The sequence below is a fragment of the Scyliorhinus torazame genome, chromosome 14 (genome assembly GCF_047496885.1).
Source record: "Scyliorhinus torazame isolate Kashiwa2021f chromosome 14, sScyTor2.1, whole genome shotgun sequence".
Classification (NCBI taxonomy): domain Eukaryota; kingdom Metazoa; phylum Chordata; class Chondrichthyes; order Carcharhiniformes; family Scyliorhinidae; genus Scyliorhinus; species Scyliorhinus torazame.
This window is the reverse complement of record NC_092720.1, coordinates 181,927,325-181,939,734: the sequence shown is the minus strand read 5'-3', so window position 1 is coordinate 181,939,734 and position 12,410 is coordinate 181,927,325. Positions and strand designations below refer to the sequence as shown.

General features: G+C 41.0%; 1 protein-coding gene across 1 annotated transcript; it reads right to left on the bottom strand.

Annotated features, from left to right (window-relative positions):
- Positions 1 to 9,745: 9,745 nt before the first annotated feature.
- Positions 9,746 to 11,170, bottom strand: LOC140389089 (muscarinic acetylcholine receptor M2-like). Its single transcript, XM_072473248.1, has one exon. The coding sequence runs from the start codon at positions 11,168 to 11,170 to the stop codon at positions 9,746 to 9,748; it is 1,425 nt and encodes a 474-aa protein (XP_072329349.1).
- Between the last annotated feature and the right edge of the window lie 1,240 nt (positions 11,171 to 12,410).

The following is a 12,410-nucleotide window of genomic DNA, read 5'->3' as shown; positions in this document are numbered from 1 at the left end:
TGGTACCATCACTATGGGTGAGCTCCATTGACTGCAACCCACTTCAATTATGCCATTTTTCAACATACTCTCAATCTCTTTGTTAACCTGTGCCAATTTTAAAGGGTTAAGTCTGTATGAATGTTGTTTGATTGTAACAACATTGCCCACATCTACATCATGTATAGCCATTTTAGTACTTCCCAATTTATCTCTACAAACTTGCCAACGTGACATCAATAACGCTTTCAGGTCAGTCCGTACTTCCTCTGGAAGGTAACTCAAAAATTTATCCCAATGTTTAAGAACATCCTCGTTTTCCTATTTAATTTGAGGTATGTCAAACGCACAGTCATCTGCATTTGGTTCGTCACGTTGAGTTAGAATCATTAAAACCGCCTCATTTTTCTCTCCTTCCCTTTAAAAGTACCCTTTAAGCATATTCACATGACACACTCGGTGATACTTCCTTCTATTTGGTGTTTTTAACCACATAATTCACCTCACTTAATTTCCTTTCAATCTTATAAGGTCCACAAAACGTAGCTTTTAAAGGCTCACCACTGGTAACAACACTAACACTTTATCTCCACTGGCAAAACTACGAACTTTGCATTTATTTTCCGCAACCCGTTTCATCACATTTTGTGCAACTTTCAAATGTTGTCTAGAAAATTCACCTGCTCTATTTAATCGTTCCCTAAAATTTGACACGTAATCCAATAATGTAATTTCCGATTTCGCACTCACCAATTTTTCCTTAATCAATTTAGGTGGTCCTCTTACCTCATGACCAAAAGTTAGTTCAAAAGGACTACATTTGGTTGACTCATTATGTGCATTCCTAATTGCAAACAGTTCGAATGGAATTCCTTTATCCCAATCGTCTGGATTATCTTGACAATAAGCCCTCACCATTGTCTTTAATGTCTGATGCCACCTTTCTAACGGTCTCTGCGATTCTGGACGGTACTCAGTTGATTTAAATTGTTTTATTCCTAAACTATCAATAACTTCTTTGAATAAACGACGTAAAATTTGATCCTTGACCCGATTGTAATTCTGTGGGTTGTCCATATCTAGTAAAGAATTTAAGTAACTCCTCCACAATCTTTTTAGCTGTAATATTACGTTTTGGAATGGCCTCTGGAAACCTAGTAGACACATCCATTATAGTCAAAAGATATTGATTCCCACTTTTCGTTTCAGGAAGCGGGCCTATGCAATCAATTAGGGCGCTTGTAAAGGTTCCTCAAATGCTAGAATGGGTATTAAGGGCGCTGGTTTTATCACTGCTTGTGGTTTTCCTATCACTTGAATCAATTTGGATGGAAATCAGGAATAGTAAGGCGAAAAGGTCACTGATCGGAGTAGTCGAAAGGCCACTAAATAGTAACAGGATGGTAGGGCAGGCAATAAGCAAAGAAATAACGGATGCATGTAGAAATGGTACAGCGGTTATCATGGGAGATTTTAATCTGCATATCGATTGGTTTAACCAGGTTGGTAAAGGCAGCCTTGAGGAGGAGTTTATAGAATGTGCCCGGGATAATTTCCTGGAACAGTATGTAATGGAAACTACAAGGGAACAAGCGGTCCTAGATCTGGTCCTGTGTAATGAGGCAGGATTGATTAATGATCTCATCGTTCGGGATCCTCTTGGAAGGAGCGACCACAATATGGTGGAATTTAAAATACAGTTGGAGGATGACAAGGTAAAATCAAACACTAGTGTTTTGTGCTTAAACAAAGGCGATTACAATGGGATGAGAGAAGAACTAGCTAAGGTAGACTGGGAGCAAAGACTTCATGATGAAGCAGTTGAGGAACAGTGGAGAACCTTCCGAGCGATCTTTCACAGTGTTCAGAAAAGGTTCATACCGACAAAAAAGAAAGACGGTAGAAAGGGGAAAAATCGACCGTGGATATCGAAGGAGCTGAGGGAGAGTATCAAATTGAAGGAAAAAACATACAAAGTGGCAAAAATTAATGGGAGACTAGAGGACTGGGAAGTTTTAGGGGACAACAGAAAGCTACTAAAAAAGCCACAAAGAAGAGTAAGGTAGACTATGAAAGTAAACTGGCTCAGAACATAAAAGCAGATAGTAAAAGCTTCTACAAATATATAAGACAAAAAAGAGTGGCTAATGTAAATATTGGTCCTTTGGAAGATGAGAAGGGAGATTTAATAATAGGAGACGGGGAAATGGCTGAGGAGCTGAACAGGTTTTTTGGGTCAGTCTTCACAGTGGAGGACACAAATAACATGCCAGTGACTGATGGAAATAAGGATATGATAGGCGAGGAGCTTGAGATGATTGCAATCACTAAGGAGGCAGTATTGGGCAAGTTAATGGGGCTAAAGGTAGACAAGTCTCCTGGCCCTGATGGAATGCATCCCAGAGTGTCAAAAGAGATGGCTAGGGAAATTGTAAACGCACTAGTGATAATTTATCAAAATTCACTAGACTCTGGGGTGGTCCCAGAGGATTGGAAAGTAGCAAACGTGACACCACAGTTTAAAAAAGGAGGTCGGCAGAAAGCGGGTAATTATAGGCCGGTAAGCTTAACTTCGGTTGTAGGGAAAATGCTGGAATCTATCATTTAGGAGGAAATAGCGGGGCACCTGGAGGGAAATTGTCCCATTGGGCAGATGCAGCATGGGTTCACAAAGGGTAGGTCATATCTGACTAATTTGGTAGAATTTTTTGAGGACGTTACCAGTGCAGTAGATAACGGGGAGCCAATGGATGTGGTATATCTGGATTCCCAGAAAGCTTTTGACAAGGTGCCACACAAAAGGTTGCTGCATAAACTAAAGATGCATGGCATTGAGGGTAAAGTGGTAGCATGGGTAGAGGATTGGTTAACTAACAGAAAGAAGAGAGTGGGGATAAATGGGTGTTTCTCTGGTTGGCAACCTGTAACTAGTGGGGTCCCTCAAGGATCAGTGTTGGGCCCGCAGTTGTTCACAATTTACATCGACGATTTGGAGTTGGGGACCAAGTCCAATGTGTCAAAGTTTGCAGACGACACTAAAATGAGTGGTAAAGAAAAATGTGTAGAGGATACCGGAAGTATGCAGAAGGATTTGGATAGGTTAGTTGAATGGGCTAGGGTCTGGCAGATGGAATTCAATGTTGCCAAGTGTGAGGCTCTCTATTTTGGGAGGAATAACAGCAGAATGGATTATTATTTAAACGGTAAGATGTTAAAACATGCTGCTGTGCAGAGGGACCTGGGTGTGCTGGTGCACGAGTCGCAAAACGTTTGTGTGCAGGTGCAACAGGTGAGTAAGAAGGCTAATCGAGTTTTGTCTTTCATTGCTAGAGGGATGGAGTTCAAGACTAGTGAGGTTATGCTGCAGTTGTATAGGGTGTTGGTGAGGCCGCATCTGGAGTATTGTGTTCAGTTTTGGTCTCCTTACCTGAGAAAGGACATACTGGCACTGGAGGGAGTGCAGAGGAGATTCACTAGGTTGATCCCACAGTTGAGGGGATTAGATTATGACGAGAGGTTGCGTAGACTGGGACTGTACTCATTTGAGTTTAGAAGGATGCGGGGGGGATCTTATTGAGACATATAAAATTATGAAGGGAATAGATAGGATAGATGCGGGCAGGTTGTTTCCACTGGTCGTGCAAAGCAGAACTAGGGGGCATAGCCTCAAAATAAGGGGAGGTAGATTAAGGACGGAGTGTAGGAGGAACTTCTTCACCCAAAGGGTTGTGAATCTCTGGAATTCCTTGCCCAGTGAAGCAGTTGAGGCTCCTTCTTTAAACGTTTTTAAGAAAAAGATAGATGCCTTTCTAAAGAATAAAGGGATTCGGGGATATGGTGTACGGGCCGGAGCGTGGAGCTGAGTCCACAAAGATCAGCCATGATCCCATTAAATGGCGGAGCAGGCTCGAGGGGCCTGATGGCCTACTCCTGTTCCTAGTTCTTATGTTCTTATGTTGACACGTGTGACATGATTGACAAAATTGAAATACATCTTTATGTAATCCAGGCCAATAAAAATGTTTCTGGATTTTAGCTTGAGTTTTCCTTATCCCCAAATGACCTCCCACTGGTACCTCATGTGTAACTCGCAACACCTCCTTTCTATACCCTACCGGCAATACTACTTGATGAACATCTGCCCACTTTTCATCCGCCTGCATATGTAACGGTCTCCATTTTCTCATCAAGACATTACTTTTACGATACTAACACTCTGGTACACACACAGATTCCTCTTCCGTGTATGCTTTCTGATACATCCGTATTATTTCTACATCTTTCTGTTGCAACTCCGCCAATTTTCCTGAACTACAAATACCCGCCTCATCCTCCACCCCTTCTTGTTCTTTTTCAACCATCTGATCCTAAATCGTTTCTGATAAATGCACTTCAATTTCATCTTCATTCTTTCATGTCTCCTTTTGTCTTAACCTGTGACTTTACAACCTCGTTACTACACAATCCGGAAAGATCCCAGGACATTCGACCTTCAACACTAAAGTTGTCTGATTTTCCACTGGCTTATCACCCACAGTAAGCATCACTCCCACCTGCGATCCAGCTGTGTCATTACCCAAGATAAACTGTATTCCTGGACAAGATAGTTTTTCTATTACTCCTACTACCACTTCACCACTCATCACTGGACTTTCCAACCTTACCTCATATAATTGAATACTATTCCTCTCACCCTGAGTTCCACATATTACCACCTTTCCTGGCAACATTCTTCCCAAACTGCATAACTCCTCATCCCTTACCATTAAAGATTGACTAGCTCCCGTATCTCTTAAAATTGTGACTTCTTCACCTGCTCCTACTGACACACATGAGTAAACTTTACCAACACAAGTAAATTATTTAAAGAGATCTGGCACCTTCTTATCAATCACCTCTTGATCAGGCGGTACAATCTTTTGCGCTTCCTTCGCTTCACATGGGCTTTCCTTTTCACTTTAACCAGCCCCACTGTCTTATCATGTTTTATCACATCAGCCTTCTCGGTGCTTTTCTTCAACCACCAACACTGTGACTTTACGTGGCCTAGTCTATTACAGTGAAAATATTTGAAACTTTTCATGTCTTTTCCACCCTCCTGGATTTATTTTTTAGTCTGAAGTACACTCTCCTTATTATCTCCCATCAGATCACCTTTACCGTTCCCATTTGAGTATTTCTCATGTCCCCAGTTTCTATCCCTCACAGACTGAAACTGATGTTGGAAACCGAGCCTTGATTTATGAACTAATTCATAATCATCTGCCATTTCTGCTGCTAATCTTGCAGTTTTAACCCTCTGTTCTTCCACATGAGTTCTCACTACAGCAGGAATTGAATTTTAAAACTCCTCCAAAATTATAATTTCTTTGAGAGCTTCATACGTTTGGTCTATTTTCAACGCCCTTATCCACCTATCAAAATTACTCTGTTTGATTCTTTCAAACGCCATGTATGTTTGTCCAAATTCTTTCCTTAAATTTGTAAACCTTTGTCTGTAAGCATCAGGCACTAGTGCATATGCACCTAAGATGGATTTTTTTCACCTGCTCATACGATTCAGATAACTCCTCTGGTAGTGATGCAAACACTTCACTCGCCCTACCTACCAGCTTTGTTTGAATCAGTAATACTCACATGTCCTGTGGCCATTTCATTTGTTTAGCTACCTTTTCAAATGAAATGAAAAGGGCTTCTACCTCCTTCTCGTCAAACCTTGGCAATGCTTGGTCATATTTAAATAGATCCCCACCACGCCTTCGACTTAGACGCTCTTTCTCTCTATCTTCATCAATATCATCCAACTGTACGTTTCCCTTTATGCCTGCCAATTTTAACTGACTGTCATGTTTCATGGCTATTTTCTAAAGTTCAAACTCTCTCACTTTATCTTTTCCCCTGATCTGTATCTCCCTTTCTCTTTCTTTTTCCTCTCTATCTCTTTCGTATTGAAGGTGCTTTAATTCTTTCTCATGTTCCATTTGTTTAAGTTGTAACTGCATTTTTGCCATTTCCAATGAGTCAAACTGTATCTCAGACAACTTTAAATGCTTAGCCACCACCATAATTACCTCATCTTTTCGCATTTTGTCAGGTAATGTTAACTGCAATGTTGGTGCCAAATCTAACAGTCTGCTTTTAGTCTCTGTCCGTCAGGTACTGTGTGACCGTCTCCACCCCCAAACATTTCAGAGTCTCTGAAAGAGCAATTGTCCACACACATTCCACACTTAAACTAAAACACCACACCTGAAAAGCAACCACAATATGCTCACCCCTCACTGTCTTTAAGTTCACTAAGCCAATCCAATAGATAGACTTTTATCCCACTCGAGCCCCCAATTGTTATCGGTCAGGGTTTAGAGAATTCCAAAGTGTATCATGTCGTTCACCTGACCCCCAACTTTTAATAGATTGTGGAGTGGGGAGCACACGGCCCACTCTACAAAGTGGTACTTCAGAAATGGAAAACTTCTTTTTTTAATGCAAAACAATGTTTATTCTCTGAACTCAAGTTAACCTTTCTAAAACAAACAGTGAACGTCTTAGCAACCAGTAAATCAAATATATCCCCCGAAGAATACAACACAAAGTAATCTGTATCCTGTCCTTTTAACACCCAGAATACTTAACACACCTCTAAACAGAAGCACATCAGGGTTTACGTTCAATACTGAAAACATTTATAATTCTGAATTCACCAAATGATTAAGAGATAGTCCTTCATGGCAGCGAGATCAACAGGACAGCTGCTTTGTCTGACTTCAGCTGTAACACCCACTGTAAAACGAAACCAAAAAGACAGACACACCCAAGGTTTTCTCAAAGTGAAACTAAAAAGCATAACCAGAGCTCAGTTCCACCCACACTCTGACATCACTGCAGTAACATGAGCAGGTAACCATTTCTTAAAGCGACATTCTCATGACACTATGTGTCCTCGGCTATGGTAGGAGGGCATTGCCAAATGTATCTTGGGATTCTACAGCATGAGAGAACCCAGTGTATCATGGGATATCACAGTAGGGTGTGGCACATTGTGGCCTTTAATTTTAAAATGATTAGATTGGCATCAATCGTAAGAATAAAAATTGAACCCATACTAATAGATAGAATCGAAAAGCATTTCAAAATTTGAAATATATTAATTAACTATATGACCAAATTAGTGAGCAGTTTGCTTGACCAAATTTAATAACTTTTTGGGGAGGTGATCGACATTATTGTAAATGGTAATGCAGTAAGTGATGAAGGGTTGCGAAAGACCTTCAGTAAGCTGTCCCATAGAAGTCTCGTCCACAACAACAAAGAATGTAGCATTGATGGACAGATGGCTGAATGAATTGTTAGTTGACTTCGAGACAGAAAGAAGATAACAGGAGTTAAGGATAGTTATTCAGAGCGATAGATGGTGCGAAGTGGATTTCCATGAGTATCAGTTTTGGATCATCACTACTCCCAATTTACATCCAAGACCTTGGAACCGAAAGTACAATTTGCAAATTGTCATGTAAGTGTACCCTTTAAGAAATGGATGTTTAAGAAATGTACCTTTAAGAAATGGAACTTCCCATGTTACTGGAGTGATGTCAGAGTATGGGTGGAGCTGAGTTCTACTTTAGATTCTGTTTGAGAGAGCTGACTCTGAAGTTAAAAGTGAGCTGCACTGCTGTTCATCTCTGCCATCAAAAGACTATCTATGGATCATTTGGTGAATTCAGAAGAATTATAAATGTTTTCAGTCTTGAATGTAAACCCTAATGTGCTCCTGTTTGAAGGTTTGTTAAGTGTTTTGGATGTTAAAAGGACAGCATACAGATTGCTTAGTGTTGTATTCTTTGTGGGATTTACTGGTCGCTAAGATATTCACTATTTGTTTTAAAAAGGTTAACTTGAGTTCATAGAATAAACATTGTTTTGTTTTATAAACCACTGGTCCATTTTCTGCTGTGGCATACCTGTAGAGTGAGCCATACCACAATCTATTAAAAGTTGTGGGTCAGGTGAACTCCCATGATACACTTTGGGATTCTCTAAACCCTGGCCCATAAGAAAATCTACAGATGATATTAAATTGGGTTGGGTGAGGAGGGGTTGAGTGTTGCTTTATACTGAGGACTGCTACATCAAATTACTGCAGAACATTAATAAACTGGCAGAAGGGGTAAATAATTCATAAATGAAGTCCAACACAGATAAATGTGAAATGATTTAATTTGTTCGAACGGAAATGGACAACATTTATTATTTGGAATGTGCAAGTCTCCGTGGGGTGCAGTAATCTCGGAGGACAGATGAGCCAATGACTGGAGATACAACCACTGGTTAGCAAGGCCATTAGGTGAAAGCAAACAAAGCACTCGGCTTTATTTCTCGAGGGATAGTATTAAAAGTTATGGAAGTTCTGCTAAACCTGCAACGAACCTTAGTTAGACCACACAAAGAATATAGTGTGTAATTCTAGTCGCCATAGTATTAAACTGAAACAAGGGCACTGACCGTGGTAGCGCAGTTGCCAGGAATAATGCCAGAAATGCAATGCTCAATCGCCACTGCTTACCCTTTATAAATCTTATTATATACTTATTTATTTGATGTCAGATTTTACTCCGGATAGAGTTCGTGAGGATAAGCAGTGGCTAGTGATATTTTCGCTCGACCAGCAAACCAAAGACCCAGGGAAATGTTCTGGGGCCCAGGTTCGTATCCCACTGTGTATGATGGTGAAATGAGAATTCACTAAAAAAAAAATCTGAAATAGAAGCCTACACAAAACCAGGAATTAAGATTGTGGGTTATATTAAAGACCCATCAGATTCGCTAATGTCCTTGAGGCACGAAAACTGTGTCCATTATCTGGTTTTGCTTCTATGTTCATCTTCCGACTGACTATTAGAAATGCCCTCTGAATTTCACCCAAGGGCAGTTAGGGATGGGCAATTCATACAGGCCCAGCCAGCAAAGCTCGCATCCGATGAATGATTAAAGGAGGGAAAAAACAGTGCTGGAATCACGGGCATCCGTCTGAACCACGTGGCTATGAATTATTAAATGATCAGGAGAACGGCCTGCAGTTTAACATGGAAATTGTTCTTTATTTTCAAAATAATGAATGAGACAGCATCTACATAACTTAAAGATAACTCTTCAAAATGATCACCATCACCAAATACATTCGAAGCACAACGTGCAAGTTGATGACTTAAAGAAACGATATATATATATCTCACTTTAGGGATACATGAATAATGTTTTATGTTGAGTTCTGTTGTGAAAGTGAACATTGCTTTCTAAACCCGCCGATGATAAATTCTAGGGTGCTAAGACTTTCGGAAAATACATTTTCTGATTCATAGAATCATAGAATCCCTGACGTGCAGAAGGAGATGATGCGGCCCATCGAGCCTGCACCGAGCCTCCGAAGGAGCAACTAACTCAGGCCCACTCCGCCTCCCTAACCCGTAACACCACCTAACATTATGACACGAAGGGGCAATTTAGCATGTCCAATCCGCCTAACCCGCACATCTTTGGACTGTTCACTGATAAATATGTTCTATTAATAAGCAGGACCTTAATTTATAACAGGCATTACCCATTTCTTGAATATAATTCAAATGTGATTCTAATATTCCATTTAATAGATGTCCGTTTGAACAACAGTACGCACAGCAAAGGCATTACGTGCATACACATTTTGATGCATATTACGAAAGTCACCATCATTGTGTACAAAGTGTGCACGAAGTGGTGATTGTAGTTGGGTTTATCCTGTTACACCACCGTTCCTGCACTGGCACAGGAGAAGATGCTTGAAGGTTTTTTTGAACGTAGGATTACATAGTGCGTAGCAGGCTGGGTTGACGGTGCTGTTGATGTAAGCGAGCCAGAATCCAAACGTCCAGAGTGTGTTGGGGACACAGGTTGAACAGAAGGTGTTAATGAGCACCATGATAAAGTATGGGCTCCAGGTGATGATAACCGCAAGGAGAATAGCCAGGACAGTTCTCGTCACTTTGTCTTCTCGGGAAACATCGCATCTCTTCTTCTTCGCAGGGGCACTGAGCATTGTAACAATCTCCTTGCCTACTCTGATCGCTCTGTCATTATCATTATTGCTGCTGAAACCTGATACCAATCCTGCAGTGGTGCCACAGCCGTCACTTGTTTGCGATTTGCTAACTATCTTAAAGGTAGACAGTTTCGAATTGTCCATTCTGAAACTGTTTTGTGTGGTAGAGGCGGTTGTGCTCTCTGGAATCACCTCTTTATCCTTCTGATTTATTGGGCCCTCACTGGGGGAAGCTGATTCATTGGATAGATCCTTCTCCACTCCTTGGCCACGATTATCAATTGTTATTGAACCAGTTATGTTGTTATCTTGCATTCTGTAATGTGCGAACCCATTAGGACCATCTGTTATGTTGCTAGCATTCTGTTTCATCATTTTGCCCTTTACGAGACTATATGTAACTGTATACTTGCTTAATTCGGTTTCCTTTTTATCCTTCTTTACACGACTCTTGCTGGCACGGGATATTTGCACATACAAAATCACCATGATAATAACAGGGAGATAGAAGCCAGCTATAGCAGTAGCAAAAGTGACTGCTGGATTTGAGAAGAACGGTGCATAACACTCACCCTCAGCAACTGCTCTAAACCCTACTATGAACTGCCAGAAGAGAATGACAGGGACAAATAGGATAAACGAAAGCACCCAAGCAGCAGCGATCATCATTCCTGCCATCTTCGCTGTTCTCTTCACGGGATAGCTTAGGGGCTTTGTCACGCAGAAGTAGCGGTCAAAGCTGATGACCAGGAGGTTCATGGAAGAGGCGTTACAGACAACATAATCGAGAGCAAGCCATAAATCACAAACTACTGGGCCCAACGGCCAGTAGCCAAATACAATGTAAGTGGTGTATAGATTCATAGAGAACACACCAATAATCAAATCAGCACAGGCCAAGCTGAAAATGAAGTAGTTATTAATAGTTTGTAAATGTCTGTTTATTTTGATTGAAGCGATGACCAGAATGTTTCCAATAATAGTCACAAAGCTTAAAGATCCTGTCACAGTCACAATGAAGATCGCATCGACCGTTTTATAAGAACTCCCCTTCTCAGTATCATTCAAGCCTGTGGGATTGTTGAGAGATTCATTTGGCTCTGATAAGTTTTCCATCATTCCTCTCGGATGTGCCGTTAGCACAGACGAGGCCTAAATGTAGAAAATGAATTAATGATTTTTTTTCAAAAGTGAGACTTCAGATATGTTGAAGTTAAAAGACAACTGGTCGCGAATTGAACTTCTACCAGCAGGAACATAAGAAGCTATCTGATCTTGTTGGCTTCAAAGTCTTTGGCAGGAGGGAATTGGATATAATTAGGAATGATCTCGCAGGTCACTTAATGTACAATCAATAGTTAATTACTTCTGTCGAACTGAATGGAGATACTGATCAGTGACATTGCTGAATATGTCCTTACGGGTTTTAGATTCCTTGGTCCAACACATCTGATTTGTGTTCTGCAAATATTCTCCTGTTCAGGGAGGAATACTTTCACCTCCTTAAGTCATTAAAGCTCATAGATCCAGAATACAAACTCTTGTAAACTCCAAAAATCCCAGTTACCGAGGGAAGTGTTCCAAGACAAACAGAATCATTAGTGTATCCCTCCCTCAGAGAAAAAAAATCACCACCCTATCTAATAAGCCCTCAGTCAGAGCCAAATGGTAAACACCGGCTGTGAGCTTCAACTCAAGGAGGGACAGAAATATATGGGATGTTGTAATTTTATGCCGAAGTATTCCTTTACAGTCCTGATTTGTGCCTTGCAGATGGTGGACCGGCTCTGGGGTGTCAGCAGTTGAGCTACCTGCCATAGGATTCCTAATCGTTGACCTGCTCCGGTAACCAAAATATTAATATGACTAGCCCAGTTCAATTTCTATTCAATTGTAACCCCAGGGATGTTGATTCATTAGACACCGAAGAACTCCATGTCCAAATGCAGCAAGACCCGGACATTGTCCAGACTTTGGCTAACAATTAGCAAGTTGCAGCAGCACGACACATGTTCAGGGCAATGACCATATCAAACAAGGGACATCCAGCAATCAGCCTGACATTCAATGGAATGACGATTCTGACTCCCCCATCGCTGATTCCCCCACGTTCAAAATCCTGGGGTTGCCATTAAACAGAAACTGAACTGCACTCGCCACATCAATACTATGGCGGCATGATCAAGTTAGAGGGTGGGATTTCTGTGTGGAGCAACTCAACTCTTGACTCCCCAGAAAGTACTCATCATCTAAAAGACACAAGCCAGGAATGTGATGGAATGTTCTCCAACAGAACTCAAGTAACATGAAACCATTCAGGGTAAATAAAGCGTTTGGTTGCCATCCCAACAACAAATAT